This window comes from Podarcis muralis, chromosome 5 (assembly GCF_964188315.1).
Source record: "Podarcis muralis chromosome 5, rPodMur119.hap1.1, whole genome shotgun sequence".
NCBI lineage: Eukaryota > Metazoa > Chordata > Lepidosauria > Squamata > Lacertidae > Podarcis > Podarcis muralis.
This window is the reverse complement of record NC_135659.1, coordinates 40,328,287-40,352,926: the sequence shown is the minus strand read 5'-3', so window position 1 is coordinate 40,352,926 and position 24,640 is coordinate 40,328,287. Positions and strand designations below refer to the sequence as shown.

At 41.8% G+C, this 24,640-nt stretch overlaps 1 protein-coding gene across 1 annotated transcript in view; it reads left to right on the top strand.

Moving 5' to 3' along the window:
* Nucleotides 1-634: 634 nt before the first annotated feature.
* LEPR (leptin receptor) overlaps nucleotides 635-24,640 on the top strand; it is a 58,459-nt gene continuing 34,453 nt past the window's right edge. The window contains exons 1-4 of the mRNA XM_028733181.2: nucleotides 635-860; nucleotides 17,650-17,708; nucleotides 19,855-20,163; nucleotides 20,960-21,083. Of these exons, the coding sequence (XP_028589014.2) occupies nucleotides 17,669-17,708; nucleotides 19,855-20,163; nucleotides 20,960-21,083 (473 nt within the window). The 5' untranslated portion in view covers nucleotides 635-860; nucleotides 17,650-17,668. The remainder of the gene's footprint in view (nucleotides 861-17,649; nucleotides 17,709-19,854; nucleotides 20,164-20,959; nucleotides 21,084-24,640) is intronic.

Below are 24,640 nucleotides of genomic sequence, written 5' to 3'. Positions count from 1 at the left end.
TATGTGGTGAAACCTATAGTGGACATTTGTCCTCAGTGCGAAATTTCTAAGAAATAAAATACCCAGGTCCCCCAAGAATAGAACCAAACTGCTCATGTCCATTCCTCCCTTATGCTCCTAAGTATTGTGCAATTTAACTTCGTATTATGTGTACTTAATTTATGCCCTGGAAAACGACAACAACTTTTTTGAAAGCTTAGTGCGGAGCCCTGGCTGCTCTCCACCGAATAAAACTTGGGCTGCTGTCACGAGCATATAGTGCCCAAGTGGCGGGAAAGGTCAGAGGCGTTGGGTGGCGCTGAAACCGCGCAGGTGTTGACGGCAGGTGCCAGTGGTGGGGTGGCCAAAGCCCTCCCTGGAGACGCCGAGCAAGGTTCCCACGACCAGCACCAACGGCCGAAGGAGCGCGTTATAAGTCCTGGTAGCGAGAGACCCGGGCGCCACGTGACGCTGGCCCCAGCCTCTGGCCAGCCGGCGCTTCCCGCGTCCCCAGCAGGGAGTGCTAGTAGCCGCACAGGTAGCGAGCGAGAAGCTGCAGCATTTTCCCGCCCGCTGCTTGTCCTCACCAGCGCCGCGCGCCCGCCAGCCTCAAGGCTCCTCTGCAGACGGCGCCGACGCCGAGCTGACCGGCTGGCTGGCTGGCTGGGATAAAGGCCGAAGGGGGCTGGGGGGCGGGGAGAGGGAGAGGGAGCTATGGTTCCACTGCCAGCCGGGTGAAGAGCGTGGGGCTTGAGGGGAAAGGGCGCGCGCCTCACAGGAGCAGGAGGAGCAGGAGCAGTTCCTCCTTCTTCCTCCCCCCTTCTCTCTTCCCCCCTGCGTGAGAAGAGCGGCCGAGATTCCAGCTGGTCGCCACAGCAAAGGTACGTGTTTTCCTTTTCTTCTTCTTCTTCTTCTGCCTGGCTAGCTCTGGCTGAGGGTCTTTTGGCACCGACTGCGTTGGGGAGCGCGACCGTCAGTGGGCGCCTTGGTGCGCCACACCGCTATAACCACCACAGCTCGCAGGAGCTTTAATCGTTAGTATTATTAGTAGTATTGGTATTAATATGGTGTTCCTATTTTGGTCGGGTAGGGCTACTTTCAGTTAACTTTGGGTGCCTCCTGGGTGCTTGGGACGGCAGGTTGGCCAGAGAGTAAGTCTCGTTGAAGCCAGGGAGGGCTTACTTCGGAGTAAACATGGCCAGGACTGCACTGCATAAAGGATGCTGCAGGAAGGACCTGCTGAAGTTTGCGCAGAGAGGGGAAAGCGCAGAGCGTGCGAGGTGTTGCGACTGGCTGGGAGACGATTTGCCAGGCGATAGAGGCAGGCTTGTGTTTGCGCTGCCGCGGACCAGACTGCGCATCCGCGTCAGTCTTGTTGTCCTCGTCGTCTGACAAATGGGACGTGCAACAGTTTTAGCGGAACCACCGAGGACAGGAGGAACTCGCTCGGAGTTGACATTTACAGCTGCAAGTTGTAATCGTTGTAGAGTTTCCTAGGTTATGTTTCAGATCTCTTCAGTCTATAAGTCAGTGAAGCTCCTTTTGTCCTTTGGAAAAAGAGAGGCAACGATGCTTTCAGCTCCTTGGTAGTTTGGCCACCTTAAACGAGCTATTTGTCTTGTTCTCTCAAAAGTTTTCATGACAAGGACTGCAAACAAAAACAAAAAGCCTGGGGGAAAAAATAAATCGAAGAGAAGCTTGTAATGAAAGCTGGTAAGGTTTTCTTTTGCAAATCTCACCAGAGCTGTAACCTACAACTCTCTTAGTGATCTGGCACCAATGGCATTTTTGCACATCATGTTTACCATAGTTCCTGTAATGCAGTTGGAAGACCCAACATCTACCACATTTTCATCCTAGCCTTCCTCCAAGGAACTCCTGGTGGCATAGGCAGGGCTTATTCCATTTTTATCATCACAACAAGCTACCAAGGTAGGTTGGTGTATGCGATGCCATACCCTAGGCCACTGCTGCAAGTTTGATCATGGCTGTGCAGGGATTTGCATTCATGAGTTGCTGCTCCAAGTCCAAATTCTAAAAAGCTTTTGGTACAAAGTACTGTTGATTTCAGATTGTCAATTTGGGTCAGAGCGATAGTGTGACACAGTTTGGGGAGAAACAAAGCCACAAGTGCTGGTTCCTATATCACGGTAAACCAAGGCTCATGGTTTGTTCCTCCTGGCTCCAGGGAGGGAGGAACAAAGGTAGGAGCAGTTCAGCAGTGTGCGCTAGCATGCTGCTCATTCACAGCAAGTCATGGCTTATGGCTTACCACAATGTGTCAATGTGTATTTACATCAGTTGGAATTGGTTCCAGAAATAGGTTCAAAAATGGTGGGAAATGTTAGATTTTGTACAGCCAAAATCTGCTGGTTGATACTAATAAAAGTCTTGCCCAACTGTGGGGTTTCCCCCCTTTCATTTTCTTATGAACTAACATGGACCCATTGCGCGCGCACACACACACACACCAGTTTTATTGATTTGAAACACATTCCTAACTTATCTATTCTTTTGCTTGAAATTACACAAGCAATGTGTTGTTGGCATTAACTTTGTAACAGTCATGTAAAGATGCAGTAGCTGTTAAAAGATAACATAATTAAGGGTTATGCAATGGGACTGTTTAGGACTGAAGTGTTTTCATTGGCACTTGTTTTGTTTCCTAGTGTAATAATGTTCCACTCATTTTCAACCCTTGTGGGATTTGCACGACACAGAACAGGGTGAAGAGTCATTTTATTGAGACCTTTGGTTGTTTGCTTAATAAATACAGTTTTAAATTATTTTGAAATATTAGCTGTCCTAATATTTTGGAGAGCAAATGCAAACTGCTCTGTGGCTTGTGTATAGGTGTACATAATGAGAGAGAGAGGGAACTCTTCATGTGGCTATCTGAATTTACTATTTATTATCTACACAGATGAAATCCAAGCAGCTTCCTAGAGTTTCTGCTCACCCAGTGGATTTTAAAAATCCATTTTTATAGGAGAGCTGACCCCTATGCCACATCACAAACTGCTTTTGAAAGTCCTCCTACAAAGCAAGCCCATGTAGTTTTACTCAGAATTTGCACTGTGTCCAGAACAGCTTACTCACAGTGTGCATAAAATTATGAGAGGTGCTGCTTGAAAAAAAATATCTCCAAAGACTTGCTCCATTTGTTTCACATCTTTTTGGATCCTGACTGCAGCGCCTACAAGTACAATTAAGACTAGACAAGATTTCTTCCTGTAGCAAATCTGTATAGCAGAGAGTTAATTTGTAAACATTTGAGAGAAAATAATTAATAAAAGTAGGTTAAAAATTAGGAAACAAATAACAAATAACAATAGGGTTGCCATATTTTGAAGAGCAAAAAAGAGGATGCCATGATGACTCTAATTTTAAATACCCTAAATATATGCTGGCTATAGAAGCTGTGATATATTGCTGAGGGAGGCAGAAGAAGAGAAGCAGAAAGCAAGTCTTCAGCCACTAGTTATGTCTATGTCTCATCCAGAAAGTATAGTCAGAGACATTTTGGCAAATTTTAAAAATCTGCCCATACAGAAATTTTACCCCTGAAAAAGAGGACATGTCCTGGAAAAAGAGGACACCTGGCAACCCTAAACAATAACAAATACCAGCAAATAGTGAATTCCAGATATTTGAAAGTTATGAGGGGCAGAAGCCCTGCATGGCGTGGGGAAGAATGTGTGACAGAGGCACGGGCGCATGCATTCTACCCCTAATTTGCCCTGTGCCGTGCTGAAAAGGAAGTATTTAAATAACCATGTTGGAAATATCTGCATAGTTCTAACAATGTTCAGCTGAACACAGTTATAAGGTCCCTTTCAGACATTTATGGGGAATGCTTGCACATGAGACATGGTGGCTTTCATCACACATTCACTTTGAATGCCTTGAGATCACAGCAAATAGGGCAAGAACCGACCTTGCATCAAACTAAGAGACATTGACCATAGTACCATATAACTAGTTCTGCACAGCTAAGGAACCTTTGGGCTATGTCCCCTGCCCCCTGACAACATAATCCTGTGTCACATGGTGAACTACGTTTGAAAATCAGGGTAGTTTGAAAAGTAGGGCCTTCTTGGTAGTAGCACCTACCCTGTGGAACGCCCTCCCATCAGATGTCAAGGAGCTAAGCAGCTATCTTATTTTTAAAAGACATCTGAAGGAAGCCCTGTTTAGAGAAGTTTTTAATATTTAATGCTATATGGTTTTTAACACTCGATTGGGAGCCGCCCAGAGTGGCTGGGGAAACTCAGCCAGATGGGCGGGGTATGTATGTATGTATGTATGTATGTATGTATAAATAAATAAATAAATAAATGTTGCAAGCAGTTTTCTATGGCATGGAGGTCTGCTATTCAAAGAAAAAGGTTTTTGAAAAACCTTATTCTGCATGCTAAGCCATTGGATTCTTGCCTTGAATTAAAAGAATGAGATTTAGTGTAGAGATCAATTGAATAAAGATAAAAATTGTCTTCTGCAGGAATTTTTATACAGAACTTTCAATTTTTGATTTAAGTTTATTTTGTATAAGTTTCACAAGATGATTATATCCTTCAACGATAACAAATGCAGCACCAAAAAGTATGACAGCGTGAAACAGGGCTGTGCTCTTGCCCCCAACTCTCTTTGGCAAATTCTTCTCCCCAGTGCTCTCAGCTCAACTGAAGATGGTGGGGTCTCCTTACATTCGAGGAGCGACAAGGGTCTGTTCGACCTGGTATGGTCTCTGCACCAAGACAAAAGTGCAGTGGATCCTTATCCAAGAGATGTTGTTTCCAGATAATGCAGCCTTGACAGCACACTCTGTGGAAGCTCTGCAGAGACTCATCAACTGTTTTGTCCAAGCCTGCAAGGAGTTTAGCCTTTCCATCAGCCTGATGAAGACCAACTTCCTGGGTCAGGATGTTGCCAGCACTCCAAGCATCAGCAGTGATGACTACATGCTTGAGGTGGTAGATGATTTTGTCTACCTGGGTTCCACCATAACCAGCAACCTCCTCATTGATGCTGAGCTGAACACATGTATTTATTGGCAAGGCAGCTACAGCAATGGCTCGCCTCTCCAAAAGGGTATGGGGAAATGTCCAATACCAAGCTGGAGATCTACCAGGCTTGTGTATTGTGTATCCTTTATAGAAGTGAGTCATGGGCAACTTACAACCGCCAGGAACAATGCCCCAATGCCTTCCACATGCACTGTGTCAGGAAGATTTTGGGCATCACATTGCAGGACAGAGTCTCAAACAAAGATGTGCTCTCTGAAGCCCATATTCTTAGCATGCTCACATTCTTGTCTCAGGGACAGCTACGGTGGCTTGGTCATGTCCACAGAATAAAAGATGTTAGGATCAGGTTCCCCAAGGATGTGCTCTACAGGGAACAGGCTTCAGGCACCAGGCCCTTTGACAGACTAACTCTGTGTTACAAAGATGTCTGCAAGTGTGACATGAAGGCTGGCAATATCAGTCTTGCTGTGTGGGAAATCCTTTGCAGATGACTGCAGTGCCTTGAGACAGTCAAGTCGTGCATCTGTAGCAGTGACCCTAGAAGGAATGACTGTTGGGAGGAGTGCAGAGAGAAGAAACACCCTGGTGCATCTGCAGCAGCACAACTGGATGTCTTCATCTGCCCCAGTTGCAGTAAAACATGCCTCTCCCATATCAGTCTCTACAGCTACCATCAGGCGCTGTAACTCTCCAGTAGTTTGACTTCACCCCTAAAGGCACACTCTTCCATTGTCTTCTGAGACAGATGGATGCCAACCACAAGCCGTAAAGTAATGTCCACAATTGCAAATAACAATTATGATTTAAAATTCTATGTAAAACAAATTTACTTTCAGTATAATATTGGCATCATGTTAAAAATTATCACTAAGGTCGACTATGAAGCCAATTATGTATGTCAAGAAAACTTTGATTACCTTTTGTCTGCAATCAATTGCTTCTCAGTCTTTTGACTAAGATCAAGTGTAGTGTGTTGTGTTTAATGTAAATGCAACTTAATGGTGGTGGTAGACTGACATAGTGAAGTTGTGGGTTTTTTGTACTTTGTGTATTCTCTGCTTAGTGCCAGAAGATACTTCTTAAGGAAGCAAATGACCTGAAAGTGAGGAGCTTTTTCATAGTTGTCAGACCAATTCTAGAAGCTTGCCAAAATGGAACGTTTATATGCTCCATCAACTTCTTCCCTGTAGACAGCTGGAAAACTGAAATGTCTATACAGAAAATAAATATTCAGCCAGCAGTACCTTCTTAATCTGTAGAGTTTTATAAGTGTTTTGTTTTGCAGGGTGGGAGTGGGGGAGTGACCTTGCCCTTTCTTGATTGTCTTTTTGTGTCTACAAAACCTACTCAGCTAAAAATATTTATGTCTAAATGTGATATACAGCCTGTTCCTCTGTGACTCACTGTCTTTGTTTAAAGGCATTATGATATGTGATGATCTATTAAATATATATGAAGTGCTTCTACTAGTGCAAGGATTTCTGCTCGCACAATGGAACTTCCCCTCTTTCTCCCTATGTACCTCCTGTCCCCACACGCTCTCAAAATCTGCTCTGGAGGGTTGAGGGAAACCCTAGAACAAATTGGGGTTGCAGGAAGAGGAGAAGGAGGGGAAGTTCTATTGCACAACCTTGTGTTGTCAGAACTACTTCATTGGGTATGGCCCATAGTATCAAAATAACCCGTGGTGAGACTTAATATGCTGATTATTTATACATGTATTCATGATGGCTTCACTGAAATAATTGATTCAAATCAGGATTTGAATCACTAGGAATGAAAAAAATCAGTTTGAATAAGTTATTTGAAGAATCAAATCTCTCTTTTTGTAATCTGTGTTATTTCCTGACAAGCTTGCATAGTAATTTGTTGCCATAAAGAATTAAACATATTGCAGCACAAGCCTGGATTTGCCACCAAGCAACGAACTTGGTTTAAGACTGATTTTTGTTTGTTAGGGAGAAATAAATCACAACCCTGGGTTTGGTAATCCTGGGTTTATTAATCTATTTGCTTCTCAAAGAGGGATGAGCAAAGCAAAAGTGATCAGGATACATGCACCAGAACATAACTCACAGTTTGGTTTCTTAAGCTAAGGTTTTTGTCTTACTGTTACATGCAAACATGACCATGTGGAATCCAAATCATTCCACACTTGTTGCACCCAACAAGTCATGAGCATGAACTGTGGATTGGAAAATACCTAAAAACTAGGATTGCAAATCAGAATCAAACAATGATTTCTCCTACTAGTTTGGAGGAGTCATACAAACCACAGTTTTCTGGTTTGTCTGCACCTAGTGGTAAACCACATTTTACACAAAAATGGAAATAATGGATTAAAACATAGTACAGTGGTGCCTCGCAAGACAAAATTAATTCGTTCTGCGAGTTTTGTCGTCTTGCGATTTTTTCCGTCTTGCGAAGCACAGTGTCGGGAAAGTTTTAGAAAAGCTTCAGAAATCACCAAAGTCTTTAAAAACCTCAAAAAAGGCTACCACACCGCGTTCTATGAGTTGCTCCTCGAAGTCAAGTCGCAACTGTATTAACGGTGTTAAGAAAAAGGAAACAAACTTGCAAGACGTTTCCGTCTTGCGAAGCAAGCCCATAGGGGAAATCGTCTTGCGAAGCAGCTCAAAAAACAAAAAACCCTTTCGTCTAGCGAGTTTTTTGTCTTGCGAGGCATTCGTCTTGCGAGGTACCCTCGCACCAGATGTCAAAGAGAACAACTACCAGGCTTTTAGAAGACATCTGAAGGCAGCCCTGTTTCGGGAAGCTTTTAATGTTTGATGTATTATAGTATTTTGATATTCTTTTGGAAGCCGCCCAGAGTGGCTGGGGAAGCCCAGCCAGATGGGCGGGGTATAAATAATAAATTATTATTATTATTATTATTATTATTATTATTATTATTATTATTATTATTACCACTGTATGCAGGTGGAAGAGGAAGTGCTGAAGTTTTCTCTCAGCCTGCCAACCCTGAGCACAGAGCCTGTTGATGCTAAGCCATGTTTCGATGTTAAATGTGAAGCAATCCTCCAAATTACTTTAGCATGGGGTGCTTCCAGTCTGTTGCTAATTTGTGGATGGGATTCAAGTGCATATCAGTAAGTTCAAGTTGTACATTTAAAGTGGTTATGGTGCTCTTCCGCAATGAAGCCACTTCAGAAAGGGGGGGAAATACAAGTCTTTTTTATCACAAGTGATGGGAAAATGCACTGTAAAATGTGGAATAACAATTGTTTGACCTGATGTTGCATAACATCCCCACAAACAAATAAGAACAAATGATCAATAAAGGGTGTACATCATGTAATCTCGCACAAACTTTGTGGAAACCAGTTGGGATGAATGCACACCTTATCTGGAAGCAACCATGGAAGTTTCATGGACTACTTATGTAACATGAAAATAGTTGTTTCTTGGTAAGTGGGTGGCAACTCTGTAATCATGTATGTGTGACAAACCTGTGAATCGATTACTCCAATCCCAGGGATGTGGCTCCCTTGTTTCACAGTTTACAGAATTTCTCTATCTACCTTAGTCTATCCAAGGCTGGCCTGCTATTGGTGTTGGATAATACTTATTGATAGAAGGCTGTTATGCTGAAAACTAGGGAGTAATTCCTGCTGAAAACAATGGAATATGCTTCTGAGTAAACACGTATAGCATTTTGCGGTATGTTACTCCTTCACTTTTATTGGTGCAACCCCGAGGTATCTTGAATGTATATTTGCTTTGTTTGTATTATTATTATTTTAACTTGTATGCTACTTTTCCTCCTAAACGTGGCACAACAGCAAAAATACATACCACTACATGTTCACAATAAATACTAATACCCTGCAGCAGATGATTTTTAACAAGCCCCACTCTCACTCTCGTATTCTTGTGCAGTTCTTAAAGCAACAGAATGGGGAACTCGGTGTTCTGCTGAGCTTGTAGAGAATAATTGGGGAAATTACATAGCTTTCTAAAGTTAAGGGTGCAGTCATCCATACTTGTCTTGAGTGAGTCCCATTTAATATTGTGGGATTTGTTTCCGGGGGGGGGGGGAGGATCAAGCTACAAACAGAAATCCTGCTTTGTTTTTAAGGCCTTTACTTCTTTCAGAACACTTTTTTTTGTAATATACAGCCACATTTCAAATTAAGAGAAAGCTATTTATATGGAGGACCCAATTTTTAGGAGTGTGGAGTGACTTCTAGCTCTCAAAGAAATTAATAGGAGATGCATGTAGTTAGTTATGAAAATCAGAACACATAGCCATGTGCACTATATCCATACGCATTATTAGTAGGATGTTATGCTTTGGAGGCATTTATTTAATATTCAAAACCAGCTGTTTATTTTTAAAGATAGTTTGGGTGTCCCATTTCATGTTAACTAACAGCTGTTGATGTTTTTATTTCACAAGTTTTTTGTCCTGTTAATAGATAAATTGAAGAAAACCCAGCTAGATGGGTGGGGTATAAACAAACAAACAAACAAACAAAGTTTATGATTTCACTTGCCATTTAGCGCCAGAACTACTGGATGTGTTCCCACTCTTGTATGCTTTGCATTTGATCATTGGTGACTAATTTGATGTTTGAACTATTGCTGAAAGACCCACTTATATTTTAGTGCTGTTTCTTCTATGGTGGTTCTGAAATAGAGTATAACTTCTTCACTCACCCATTGATTTCAGTGGGTCTGCTCTGAGTATGACTTAGTTGGATGCCACCCCATATCTTCAAATTCAGCATAGGAATGGACTGGATTTTGAAACATAATTAATCAAAAGTTTCCAGTTCCTGTTGATGTTAAAAAAATGCTACATACATGCTGATGTGTCATTAATGGTTGTTGGGTTGTTTTTTTTTATAAAAAAAGTTTGTTGGGAAATATCAATCAGAATATTGATAATGAAAAACAAATTAGCATACAGTATCTATGGTTCATGTCAGATCCACTGTGAAGGGATATCATCTTCTCTGTGGTGGTATCTCATCTGTGGAATGTCTTCCCTTCAGAGGTACAGTTGCTTCCATTTCCATCTCTCTATTCATTCACAGCAAACTATGGCAAGTTCTTAAAAAAATGGGAGGGCCCGATCACCTCACCTGTCTCCTGAGAAATCTCTATGTGGGATAAGAAGCTACAGTTAGAACTGGATATGGAACAATTGATTGGTTCAAAATTGGGAAAGGAGTACGACAAGGCTGTATATTGTTTCCCTGCTTATTTAACTTATATGCAGAATTCATCATGCGAAAGGCTGGGCTGAATGAAACCAAACCGGAATTAAGATTACTGGAAGAAACATCAAGAACCTCAGATATACAGATGACACAACTTTGATGGCAGAAAGTGAGGAGGAGGAATTAAAGAACCTCTTAATGAGGGTGAAAGAGGAGAGAGCAAAATACAGGTTACAAGCTAGTAAAGCACAGCAGAGCATGACAGTGCACGAGCAGACTTAGCTAAGAGGTTGATGCAGCATTTGACATGCCCCCGTGCTCCCGTTTTGAAGAGCAGGGCAGGCATAGCTATTTGTGCAGTGGATGTCCCAAGCCTCAGGTCTGGATAAATAAATGGGTAGTCCTACATCAAGGCTGGGCATGTATGGCTTGTTTGCGGTGTCACCTCCATGTCCTTGGAGATGGAAGTGATACTGATGGAGCTAACTTGCTGTCAGACTTAGCACCAGGTGCCTCCCCAGAAGGTATTTCACTGACATGGAAAGGTGCCAGTTGGCTTAGTGGCCTGTGACATTGCGCTTGGGGTGTCCTGTGTTGCAGGGGCAGGCTGTTCTCTTGCTACCTCCCTAGGCCTCTTCCTTGCTTCTGGATTTCCACCTTCCAAGCTGTTGGGACTCTCTCCTGGGCCAGAGTCCTTCTAGGGTCCCATATTTCCATCCCCCAACCAGCTAGGACCTTTCCTGAAGTCAGACTTCTCTGAGCATCTCCCACTCCTTCTTGTCACCCCAACTGCCCTCTTTAAGGCATCACCATGGAACTCATGACAGCAACTTTCTCAAGCAGACTATTGCTACCATCCTGTGATTCAGAGGGTGGGTCCTCTGCAGTACTCCTCACAGAACTCAAAAGCTACAAAATAAGGCAAGGGCTGTTTGGCTGACCAGCCAGCTGGTCATATTCTTGTAAAGAAGCTGGTAAAATGCGGACTTGACTATGCTACCACTCAGTGGATTTGTAACTGGCTGACTGACCGAACCCAAAGGGTGCTCATCAATGGTTCCTCTTCATCCGGGAGAAGAGTGACTAGTGGGGTGCCACAGGGTTCTGTCTTGGGCCCGGTCTTATTCAACATCTTTATCAATGACTTGGATGATGGACTCAAGGGCATCCTGATCAAATTTGCAGATGACACCAAACTGGGAGGGGTGGCTAACTCCCCAGAGGACAGGATCACACTTCAAAACGACCTTGACAGATTAGAGAACTGGGCCAAAACAAACAAGATGAACTTTAACAGGGAGAAATGTAAAGTATTGCACTTGGGCAAAAAAAATGAGAGGCACAAATACAAGATGGGTGACACCTGGGTTGAGAGCAGTACATGTGAAAAGGATCTAGGAGTCTTGGTTGACCACAAACTTGACATGAGCCAACAGTGTGATGCGGCAGCTAAAAAAGCCAATGCAATTCTGGGCTGCATCAATAGGAGTATAGCATCTAGATCAAGGGAAGTAATAGTGCCACTGGTCAGACCTCACCTGGAGTACTGTGTCCAGTTCTGGGCACCACAGTTCAAGAAGGACACTGATAAACTGGAACGTGTCCAGAGGAGGGCAACCAAAATGGTCAAAGGCCTGGAAACGATGCCTTATGAGGAACAGCTAAGGGAACTGGAGAAGAGGAGGTTAAGGGGTGATATGATAGCCATGTTCAAATATATAAAAGGATGTCATATAGAGGAGAGAGAAAGGTTGTTTTCTGCTGCTCCAGAGAAGCGGACACGGAGCAATGGATCCAAACTACAAGAAAGAAGATTCCACCTAAACATTAGGAAGAACTTCCTGACAGTAAGAGCTGTTCGACAGTGGAATTTGCTGCCAAGGAGTGTGGTGGAGTCTCCTTCTTTGGAGGTCTTTAAGCAGAGGCTTGACAACCATATGTCAGGAGTGCTCTGATGGTGTTTCCTGCTTGGCAGGGGGTTGGACTCGATGGCCCTTGTGGTCTATTCCAACTCTATGATTCTATGATTCCTGAAGCAGAGCTTACAGCACTTCCGGTCTGGTTAGGCTACATAACACTTTAGTTAACACTTACTCCCTGCAGTTGTAGCATCTCCTGTGGCTGGTTTAGCAGGGCCATTTAGAGCTGTCCAAGGTCCTGTCTTCTTGACTGTCTTCCCTTGTGAGTCTTCAAGCTCACATGTTGCTGGGCACATGCATTTTCTAATGCATTTTTGCTAGCTCAAAATGTATCCAAGTTTTGCAATTTTGATTCTGTCAAAAGTTCAGGGATATTGCAGAGGACCTATCTTTTCTGATTTGTTCGGGGGAGGGGGGATGCTGCATATCCCTAAAATTATGTTTCAAATTTCCTGTTTTGATCAGTCATTTAGCTAAATGCAAATTGTTCAGCACATGAACAATTGGAGAGAATGTAACAATTTTTACAGCCAGTGTCACCATATCCATGGTAACACTGCCAACAAACACCAGTTATGGTGCAGCATGGCAACAACAGCCTTATGGCTACAGCCTGTAGACAAAGTAGATTGGGGCTGAAAGAGTACAGGAAAGTGTGGATACATGGAGACAAAGTTGTTACACTGATGAAACTTTGGAAATTGAATTGTGGGGGAAAAACATCATAGCTATTACTTCATGCACAAGTGAAATAAAAACACAACTGAGAATGTGCCCAACTGTCCCTCTGGCTCGGCAATTGAGGGGGAATGTTGGTATTAGTGGATGAACTGTTTCTTTCCAGCAACTTGTTCACCATTGGTGAGCTTCCTCATTACAGAACGTTGGACAAGCAGGAAGTCTGTATGAGAGCTATTAAGAGAACATCTCATCCTCTGAATTTTAGAGATAGTATGCATGGCTATTATTTTCACTGTTCTTGCACCCTGCTTCTCTGGGTCCTCTATTTTTTATTCTAGCATTGAATGAGAAGAAGGGGGGCATCTGCTTTATTTATTCTTTCAAGACAGATGCTTGCAATATGTTTGCTTTAGACTGGGCAGTGTGCAGCGTTTGACTGCTTACTTTGTACCCCTACTGAGAATCGCAACATTTTTTGAACTGAGCACATACAATTTTGCATTCAACCTGGCTAATTAGAAGTGTGTGCTATGTAATTCAGATTATCCAAGTAGAGATTGCACATAATGCAATGTGTATTACTGCACTGAAGCTTTTGCAGACTTTACCTATTATTTCAAATTGCTTGGCTAAATCCATAAAATAGTTTGACAGATTCCATTCCTTCAAAGTAGTAAATAAAACTAAAACTGGTTTGGTAAGCAAATAACATTCCTCCAATTCAGAAAAATAACATAGCACACATCTCTTGGGCCTGTGCCTTGGCTTCCTGTTTGGTCTCTTGGTGCTAATGTCTTCAATATGTCACTGGCAGCCATGACTGATGGGACATTTGTGACTTGCCATGTCCAAGTGAAACTCTAGGGAATGGAAAAGAACAATTTTTCTTATTTTTATCTTATTTTATAAGCAATAAAATGTGTTTTCACAGTGGGCAGCCCTTTTTATTTCATTTTTAGCTTAGTTGTTGTGAATATGAATAATGAATTTCAATTTAATTTCCTGATTTAAAGTGATGGACTTCATTACACGGAGGCTGCATCACATTAAATTTGAATTCCTTCCTAAATAATGTTACAGACCTCGTAAGCAGCTCCCGTTTAAGACTGATCTTGCATTCGTTGTTGGAATGCTGTTGAAAGTGGCATTCAAGTAGTGAATGCTATACATACCACATTTAAAATTAGAAGTTCTTGCCTTGTGGATAGGAGCCCACACATTGTGAGCATCCCCACTGCCATCTGCAGCTTCCAGAGTTGGGAAATGGTTGCTGGTGGTATCGGCACGCATGCAAAATAATAGCTGCCTTCCACAGGGCAATCCTTTAACATTGCAATGGGATGGGACTATGTGTGTGTCCATATACCATTTATGAATCAAAGTCTGCAGCTGACACCTGCAATCTGCCTTTCCTATCCTCCCTCTGTCAGTGACATAATGCTAATTCAGTTTTAAATGCTTGAAAGCATCTTCCTCTTTCTGTGAGACCAGATGTGGCATGCACCAAAGCACCCAGTACTTACGGTAGCTAAAACTCCCAACTTTGATCTGCATCAGGGACAGTGGGAAATCTTCCCTGGCCAAAGTCCACCCCATCTAGATGCGATTGCTTCTGCAGGAAATTTCAAAGTCAGCTTCCACATTGACCAGAGAGTTTCCAGTATGAGGTAGGTTTTTGTGTGTGCCAGACACAGCCAGCTTGTCTTCAATTTGAAAATGCCTTGAGCAACAAATGAACTTTGGGAATCAAATAAGTTTAAAGGACCCTGTCTAGATTAATACATTGTCTGACAATGAAGTAAAGAGCTTAAGATACAGTGGATGAGATTCAGAGATGCTTTTCTGCAAATAGACCTTTTCCACAAGCAGAAGAGCATTTCCTGACCTCACACATGTGAAAAATAAACTGAGGAAATCAATGTAGCACTATGGCAATTGTCCCATCGGTGCAAGCATTTTTGCTTGCCAGATGGAACGATTCCCTACTCTTCCACCCTTGTGCTATTCTGGGGGTTCTCTTGACCTCCCCAGAGCCAATGTTGGGGGCATGCGGGACTTGCTAGTTGAATCTGGCCCTGAAAGAGCGTAGTGTGTGAGGTCTTCCACTGGCTCTTGTGCAACAGTTTACAGAACAATAGCATTGCCAGTATTTCTTCTTCTGGAATACATCTGGATCCAACTCTCTCTCTCTCTGTGTTTGTGTGTGTTTGTGATGCCAATTTTAGAAGTTCCTCCCTTCCCTTATTTTCAGTGTTGTCAAACCCTTGATTTCCCTAAATAAATTCAACATTACTATTTAGTTGTAACCATGTGGCATGGATATTTCATGCTCAGTTCACCTATGCTGGTGTTCTAGCAATATACTGCTTGGAGTTTTGGCTCTTATATAAGTATATCCAGGCATATTTAGTGCCACATTTCTTGTGGAAGCCCAGAAAAGAACTGGGGAGTTAAGCAGGATGTTAAGGAATCACTCTGCACCCCCAGTTTGCCACAGTGGCTTGCTGCCTCAACACTCACTTTCTGTGTCTTTATGGGAGCAGATATTGAGAGAGAAGTGAATGTACATGCACAGTAATTTGTGGCATGAGCATTGGAAATATTTCCGTGTTGACTGAAAACAGTGTTGCTGTTCACCCAGGCTTTTATGGGGATTGATTTGTGTGATCTGAGAGCTTATGATTTTTTGGACTGCTAAAGGATTAAAGCTCCCTATCCTATCATTGTCCAGATCTGACTTAGCACCAGTTCACTTGCTGTTTACTAAATAGAACCCACCCAACCCCCCGGACAAATTTTTAACAAATGGCCACATCTAGTTTGGACTGGTGCATATTCAGTGAATATGGAATCTTCCCTTATTTGTAACAGAGTGGGTTTGCAGAATCCATTTGGGTTACTTTAATTAATTGTTTGCTATGGATCTGAGGTAGCTAAATTTTTCATTTCCTTAGAAGGAGTATCTTCTAAGGTTATTGTAAGATGCATCATAATTATGGTTTACTAATAGTGAAAGAGAATATGAAGCAAGGATCCCTGGACGGCACTTTGAGGTCCCAACAATCAGCTGATTATCATGGCATCAAAGCACTCTTTGCAAGAAGCTTCTAAAAAGCCCTTCATGGTGTTCTGAAGCTCAGATGAGCAAGAATTGAAAGCTCTGCACAAGGCTCTTTGGAAGCCCTTTGTAAAGAGCCCTGCACTGTGCTTTGATGCACCGGGTGCACCAACCTGGCCACCTTTTTACCTGCCTACACCTGATGTCATGTATGAGGTCGAGTGATTGGTAGGTGGATGTAGCTTAGCCAAAATGGCCTGATGTGCAAAATGTGGAGGCCTTGTGGGCCTAGTTAGACCATGGGTCAGAGGTTCCCTACCCCTGATGTATGGGAAGGAGAGTCTATTAACTCTTGAAGCTGACTTTAACTGGTTGCAGCTGCTGTTGTGCTTATAACTCAAACAGTAGTTTTCCTATAAAGGTACATCACATTCTGGCTTTGGCTTTTAAGCAGACAAAGCTATTTCGGTTTAGTAAATGTTGATAATATATACTACAGGCTGCAGAAGAAATGGATACTGTTTATTTTTACAGAAGAGGTTGAGATATACAGTGGTACCTCTGGTTACAAACTTAATTTGTTCTGGCAGTCCATTATTAAGCTGAAACTGTTCTTATCCTGAGGTGCGCTTTCGCTAATGGCGCCTCCCACTGCATGCGTGCCTGCTGCTCACATCCTGGGGCAAAGTTCACAACCAGGTGCAACTACTTCCAGGTTAGCGGAACTCATAACCAAAGTGTGCGTAACCAGAAGCGTTCGTTACCGTAGGACTGGGAAAGAGCACCTTCAAATCCTACAATGGTCTGACAGAGTAGAAGGCAGCTTCCTATGTTCCTTATTCTGGTGCAAAGACAATTCTACCCATATTCTGTTTTATTTTCTTTGTTTCACGTGCCATTAAATAACTGGAGCATTATATAAAATGTAGACTTCTAATGGGGGGGGACTCTTGCACAATGTATGGTGTTTTTCATTTACTTAAATGGAAAGAGCAGATCTGTGCTTCATAAAAGAATGTGCAGATAGCTCTGCTCTCTCTCAACTGAAATGAATGGTGGGTGTCTAGTCAGTGCTGTGTGTGCGTTGGGGCTCTCAAGGCCATAGAAAAATGAATAGACAGGCTAAATGTATGTGAGTTCTGTTGACTTTTTCTAAGACGCATTGCTTGTGTTTTTCTTCTATATCATTGGCAGCATGTTATAACCACAATGGCTTCTATATTGGTGTTATTCTCAAATGCACAATAGCAGTTATAACCACTCCTTTTAAATTGCTGTAATGCTTGACCATGTAAACTTCCTTGTTGGGAGAAGAACCAAACTTGTTACAGTTCAAATACAGAACTGTTGTTATCGTAGCTGAAAGCATCAGTTCCTCTAACAAAATGCCTTTGAATTCTAGCTTTCTTTATTTTTCCACAAATGTACAGGATCTCTAAGAACTGCAATTTTAGTAACACAGAAATCCTAATTAGGCAGTGGGGGTGGGAGAATAGATAAGTGGCAAGTCAATCCATGACTTCCAAAGTGCTGCTGGTTCACTTTGGGAGGGAGGTGTATTTTATTTTTATTCATTTATTTTTTAAAAAACCCACATTTCATTGCTTTCAGTGGGAGGGGGAATTCCTATAAGTATAGGAGCTCAGAACTGGCAAGCAATGGACTTTGGATCTAGCAGATCCAAAGCTGTCCTTCTCAGTCAGCCTTAAATAGGAGTTGGTTTGCTGTGTCGTAAATATTCTTTATTCTTCTATAAATGCCAGTGTGACATTATTTCCCCCAATTGTTTTTGCCCTCAGATCTGCTATTTAGACCAAGATGAACTGGTATAATATTTTGACTGGATTTCTACAGCTGAGTAAGTTGTCGGCTACTCTTTCTAAACAACAGCATAAGAAAAAAATCTTAGAAGATGCTAGTCCGCTATTTGGTGCACTTCTTTCTTGGCCAGTGTCCCTGAATTTCTTTGTATCTTTGAGGGATTTGATGCTAGAATTAGTAACAGATTGGCAGACGAATATTATAGCTCAAATCATATCAGAGGAAACATTTTTGTGATGAAATTGTTCTAGATATTGTAATAGTATAGCAAGCCAAGCATACTGTTGCAATCAAAATTATTCAAAAAAACCCCACCCCGTTGCAAATTGGGTTTGTTACCAAAATTTAAAGGCTTTCAGCTGTTTGCAATGAGCAAATCAAACAAAAGCAATTGAAATAGCTCAACACAACAGATGCTTCAAGTAGTTTCCCCAATTAGCAACTTACACTGTAAATTTTGATAATAACCCTATTTGTTTTATAATTTGACCACATACACAGGTGCATGTTCAAAAGATAGGGAACACTATATATTATCTCAACATTAACAACATGATTCTGTTCTGTTGATTTCTTACAAAATATACATAATATATGGTCAGAATTGCCATCTTAAAGTTAATAGCCGCTAGGCTTTTATATATCGCCTTCACATGTCGAACCAATGTGTGGGGCTGTGCTGGCCAACACCACCAACAATGTTGCATGTGCTCACTAGCAGTTGTTGCTGTCATCCATACATGCCTCTGCAGCAGGGAGCATTTGTGTGTTCAGCTGTGTGGATGAAGGCTTCCACATGATCTGGAATCCTGTGAAACATGTGGTAATGATTTAGTTGTTTAATTAAAAGCATTTCTAAACTGTTCAATATTTAAAGATATCTGCGTGGTGGACAGAATTACAACATGAAAACAACAAAACAGTATCATAAAAACAGTGATACAACATAGAGAGCAGGAATTCAGTGACTGCGGGGTCCAGTCTTCTGGGGCAAGGCTTAGGCATAAAAGATATTTAGAAGATGAATGATGCTTTGTGTACTGCAAGAGGAAAGGGCACTTAACTGTGCAGGGGGTTCCAGGTCACATGGAAGGCCCCCTCCCTGCACATATTTGTGCTGTCCCCTTGAGCTCCAGGGGGAAGGGCTGCACATTGCCTGTAATGTTGTGGGTGGGGCTAATAGTTGTCTCTCCTCATACACTGATCTACTGCATGAGGCCTTTGTATGTACAGAGACATACTTTTGCATAGTAAGTACAAGTGGTTTTAGGCAGTGGGGGTGACCAGTATCAAGACAAAAAACACCAGTTGCAAAATTTAAAAACTCTACAATATAAAGCGATGTAAATAATAATAATAATAATAATAATAATTTGTACTCCTGAATTTTGTAACTAAATTTTACTAAATATAAATATGCTGTTCTATAATACATTCATTTATAATATATACCCTTCCTTGCTGAAAGATGAAGGCAATTTTGGAGTGCTTCTCAGGGGATGGAACTGTGGCTGAACTGCTTCACATCAGTGTACATAAGTTATTTTATATCCATGTGAATCTAGTTCTTGATGTTTTGTTCATGAGTAATGACAAAATAGGGACACGGGTGGTGCTGTGGGTAAAACCTCAGTGCCTAGGACTTGCCGATCGCATGGTCGGCGGTTCGAATCCCCGCGGCGGGGTGAGCTCCCGTCGTTCGGTCCCAGCTCCTGCCCACCTAGCAGTTCGAAAGCACCCTTAAGTGCAAGTAGATAAATAGGTACCGTTTTATAGCAGGAAGGTAAACGGCGTTTCCGTGTGCGGCACTGGTGCTGGCTCGCCAGTGCAGCTTCGTCACGCTGGCCACGTGACCCGGAAGTGTCTCCGGACAGCGCCGGCTCCCGGCCTCTTGAGCGAGATGAGCACGCAACCCTAGAGTCGGTCACGACTGGCCCGTACGGGCAGGGGTACCTTTAATGACAAAATAAAAGAATGGGGGTGGTGGGGAACCCGGAATTAAGCTGATGGCCAAAAAATTATTTAGGTATCAGTGAATGTATTTCTGTGATTTTATGCATGTCTTTGGAAGTGTGCGTTCAGTAATTTTGCCCAGAATTTGTTTTATCTTGTGCTAATAAATGTTCTAGCTCTCAGTTATATGAGGTATTCAGACTAATCCTTTCCCCCCCCTGTACCCTCAGATTTTCTTCGAATGGTAATTTCCTATTGCATGGTATATCAGATTCCTCCACAGAGCTTTCAGCTACCATGTGTGCCATCAGAGAAGACTTCTAACATTTCTTTGCCCACTGGAATTGCAGAGAATGGTCCTAGCATAAATGAGGAACATGGTACAATTAAAGCCAATGCCACATCACTGGTGACTGAAGATCATTTCCTATGTTGCCAGTGGAGTGATACACATATTAACTGTTTTGTATATACTTCAGAAATGGAAATCAAGGCATTTACGTACTCAGAAAGCGGTGCTTTTACATCTCAACAAATAGGTATGCTTGGGGAAGGTACAATCATTATTATTGTTGTAGAAAATCATTGTTATTATTGTTGTTGTTTTGTATACAGCCCTTCTTCCATAGATCTTCCATGGCAGTTCAAAACATAAAAATACAAGATAAAAACCACAAAATACATAATAAAAGCAAACAAACTAATAACCTCCACCCCTTCTCACAAACACATTTAAAAGGGTATAGGACAGGGGTAGGCAACCTAAGGCCCATGTGCTGGATGCGGTCTAATCACCTTCTCAATCCGGCCCACGGACTGTCCGGGAATCAGCGTGTTTTTACATGAGTAGAATGTGTCTTTTTATTTAAAATGCATCTCTGGGTTATTTGTGGGGCATAGGAATTTGTTCATCCCCCCCCCCCCAATATAGTCCGGCCCACCACATGGTCTGAGGGACGGTAGACCACCCATGGCTGAGAAAGGTTGCTGACCCCTGGTATAGGATGTTAATCAGCCAAAGGCCTAGTTGAAGAGTAACATTTTTGCCTGGCACCTGAAGGTGTGTAGGTGTGTAATTGAAGGTACCAACCCGCACCCCCCCCCCGCAAGAACATTCCACAAACAGGGAGCAACTGCAGAAAATGTAAGAGGATGTTTTGAATTTATTGGTATTGGTACCAGTAAAAGAATTAATATCACCCCATAATTTAAGAACACTTGATTTTTTATTTGGGATTGGAAACTTTCTTAGAAATGTGTTCTCTCCAGTACATGGTATTTCAGTGGTTTTGGCTTGCAATGAAGTTCTGAAAAATATGTAAATTTTCCATTTAGATTCAATATGGAATCTACAGTTTTGGTCTAAAGAAAGCACAGAGGAGTTATTTTGTCTTGTGGAATTATCTACTAAGTCACCATACCTGGATGAAGACCTTTCAGTGAATCTGTTGTACACATTGTAAGTATAATCTATGTCAAATGTGAAATTTATGTAGTTTACAATTTTCAGGATATTATTATTTTTAATTCTGCTTTACGTTTTCTAATACTAGTGGTGGTAAGGGGTTTGGGAGAAGAATATAGGAAATATAGGGAATATAGGAAATTATATAATTGTTAACATTGGGATTTCCCCCTGCCCTGCTCCATCTTTGTCCTTTTATGAAACTGCTACTAACATGAGTTTGACCAAACTGTGGGAAGCAGCGGAAGACAGGAGTGCCTGGCATGCTCTGGTCCATGGGGTCACAAAGAGTCAGACACGACTAAATGACTAAACAACAACAAAGCATTTTATTTAGATCAGAGGTCTCTTCTGTCAATATACTTATTATGCAATATTTCATGGTTTGGCCATAAAGGATGAACTTAGTCTGCCTCATCATGTTGACATCAGATACTTTATATTTCTTCAGTTACTATTGGCATGTTTTCCAGCAGTACCCTTCACGCGGCCCCTTTGGAATTTTTTATTGCTGTTCCATGTGTTCTTTTGAATAGCTAGATGTTTTGCTTACATGACCTGGTGTCCTTTATGTTAAATGCAAAATTTAGTCATAAAAGTGTATTTTTGGTTAACTTTGATGATAGCATTGATCTAAGCATGTTGCTTTTCATATGAATGGTACACATTTCTGTTAGGACTTGTAGAAGGACTATGTTCTTCTCAGCTACAAACACAACATCAGACACTCATGATACTATAGTAAATCTTTGTCTCCTATAATGTAAACCTACTGTGCAAAAACATATAACAGAGGATCCAGCATGTTTCCAGTCTTTCCCAATCTCCTATCGTAAGAATACTACAATTGTTGATATGGGCTGCCCATATTTTATGAAAGCACTGGCTTCTCTGTAAATATGTAATAGCTATTACAGCCTTGGACATTCACCTCTGTGGGGAACAGTGAGTTGAGTGTATTCTACTGAAGGCTGCAAGCCTAGACCTATTGATCTCAGTGGAACTTATTTCTGAGTTAGAATAGAACTGGCTGCAAATGTATCAGCATAGAATTAGGCTGCAAATGTATCAGCAAGTAGATTCAAACATCATATCCCACATCATATTTATAGAATACAACATGCTCTCTCAAACATTGCTATGTTAACTGCAGACAAAAATAATAATAATGTGCCCCCTTTTTAAACAGAGTGACTCTAACTTTCTTGTGCCACAACAAGGGTTCTAAAATCAGTCTGTCAAACCAAGGGGAACCAAGGATTATTTCTTGGAATTTGGTGGTGGAATTAGGCTGCATGCAGAGTGAGGAGTTCTTGTTCCGGAGTCTTTTGGGTATCTGAATGTTGACTGCAATGAGTCAAGCAGTGTAAGAATTTATTGGGATATAAATCTACTGAGAAAAATAGCTGCATTAATTTTGCTCAAACTTTTGAATAGCTGTCCATGATTTATGATATCTCTTAACAGACAGCTTAACAGACATATATAGCCAGGATGCAGTCACAAGTACCCTCATAACCACCAAATATGCAGATGCAGCCAGGCAGTTTCTAACTCTGGCCAAGAACATCTCCTTCGCTGTTCAGTAGGATGAGCTGGAATTGACCTGCATATTTCCTCCAGTGGAACAGATTCCCTAAACAACCAATTCAGATAATGAACTTTTCTTAAGAAATTTGATATCTAACTCTCACTTCTACCTTTTGGCAATATGAACATATGTCTTCTTACATTGATCTCTATGGTAGCTGAAAATAAATTACTGAAAGGCTCCCAATATACCCAGTTATTTCAAATTCTTCCTTTAAAAAAAATACTCAAAACATATTTTCCACAGATGATTTTAGAGTACAATTTCTTTTGCAAAACTCTAATATGAATAATAGGCAACAATGAAAGCTTGCCAAATGCTTTTTTTAAAACAACAACAACATTTTTCTTGAGTGCTTCAAAGAATTTTCCATCACATTACAATGCAACTGTAACATATAAAAAAGAGAGAATACAGAACAGTGGCCAATGAATACCACAGCTGGTTTCTCTTATAACTACAGAAGGAAACGGTGGCAAGTGGAACAATGCTGACTTTCCACTTTCAAGTAGTGTAGTGTAAGCTGAAGCCAAACCGTAAAGAGTATATATTTTTTCACTCTGTTTATCCGAAGTCTGGTCCAGGAAAACATTAATTTTACAACTTTAAAAATAAAGTTCTGCAGTTTCATGCCAGTTTCAAGAACTAACCTTTCATGTTGCAAAACTAAGGGAAGTATTCTTTGCTGCTGTGAGCTTTTGTCATTATCTCTTCATGTTAGTTCTTCATGGTTTGTGAACTGTAAGCACCACCCGAAAAGACCAATAAAGTTTGTGATTGTCTCATAGTAAGCTTGCAAGAAGATCAAACCTATCCATTCTTAAGGAAATCAACCCTGAGTGCTCGCTGGAAGGACAGATCCTGAAGCTGAGACTCCAATACTTCGGCCGCCTCATGAGAAGAGAAGACTCCCTGGAAAAGACCCTGATGTTGGGAAAGATGGAGGGCACAAGGAGAAGGGGACGACAGAGGATGAGATGGTTGGATAGTGTTCTTGAAGCTACCAGCATGAGTTTGACCAAACTGCGGGAGGCAGTGGAAGACAGGAGTGCCTGGCGTGCTCTGGTCCATGGGGTCATGAAGAGTCAGACACGACTAAATGACTAAACAACAACAACAAAGCTTGCATTCCCTTTCCCCAGACTGCCTTTTAGTGCTTTAGAAGAAACTATCATTTGGGGGCTCAGTGGATTATTTGGAAGGCTGGCCTTCTCTCATATTTCTGAACTTATTCGCACTGTGCACAATTGTCATTTTTTTGTTATTAACTTCCTTATCCTAATTTTAATATCCCCCCTCAAGACTGGGAGAAAAGGCAACTTGTGTCTACTGCATTCAGTATTGCAGGAACTGAAAGGATTTACCGTATTTTTCGCTCTATAAGACGCACCAGACCACAAGACACACCTAGTTTTTGGAGGAGGAAAACAAGAAAAAATATATCCTGAATCTCAGAAGCCAGAACAGCAAGAGGGATCGCTGCTCAGTGAAAGCAGCAATCCCTCTTGCTGTTCCGGCTTCTGTGATAGCTGCCCAGCCTACATTCGCTCCATAAGACGCACACACATTTCCCCTTACTTTTTAGGAGGGAAAAAGTGAGTCTTATAAAGCAAAAAATACGGTAAATTGGGAATGGTGTGAGATGCGTGAACCCAGTACTTCTGGTACATTGCTGATCTATGTGCTCATCTGTCACATAGGCTGTGCTTACTTGAGCTGTAACTAAGTTGTAAGTGTCAAACATGCAGTGTATGACTCTCCCGCAGCACATTGACACATATCTGACCAGTCTCAAAAGGGGCTGTGCATTTGTGCTACTTTTCAGCAAGCACCGAAAAGAGTACAGTGAAGGCGCCTGCTTGATCTCAACAGGCAAGGAGTTCCAAAGTGCAGATGCTGCCACAACTAAATGACCGAGCTCTTATAAATGTGGAATGGGTATGATGTGGCACCTGTCGTA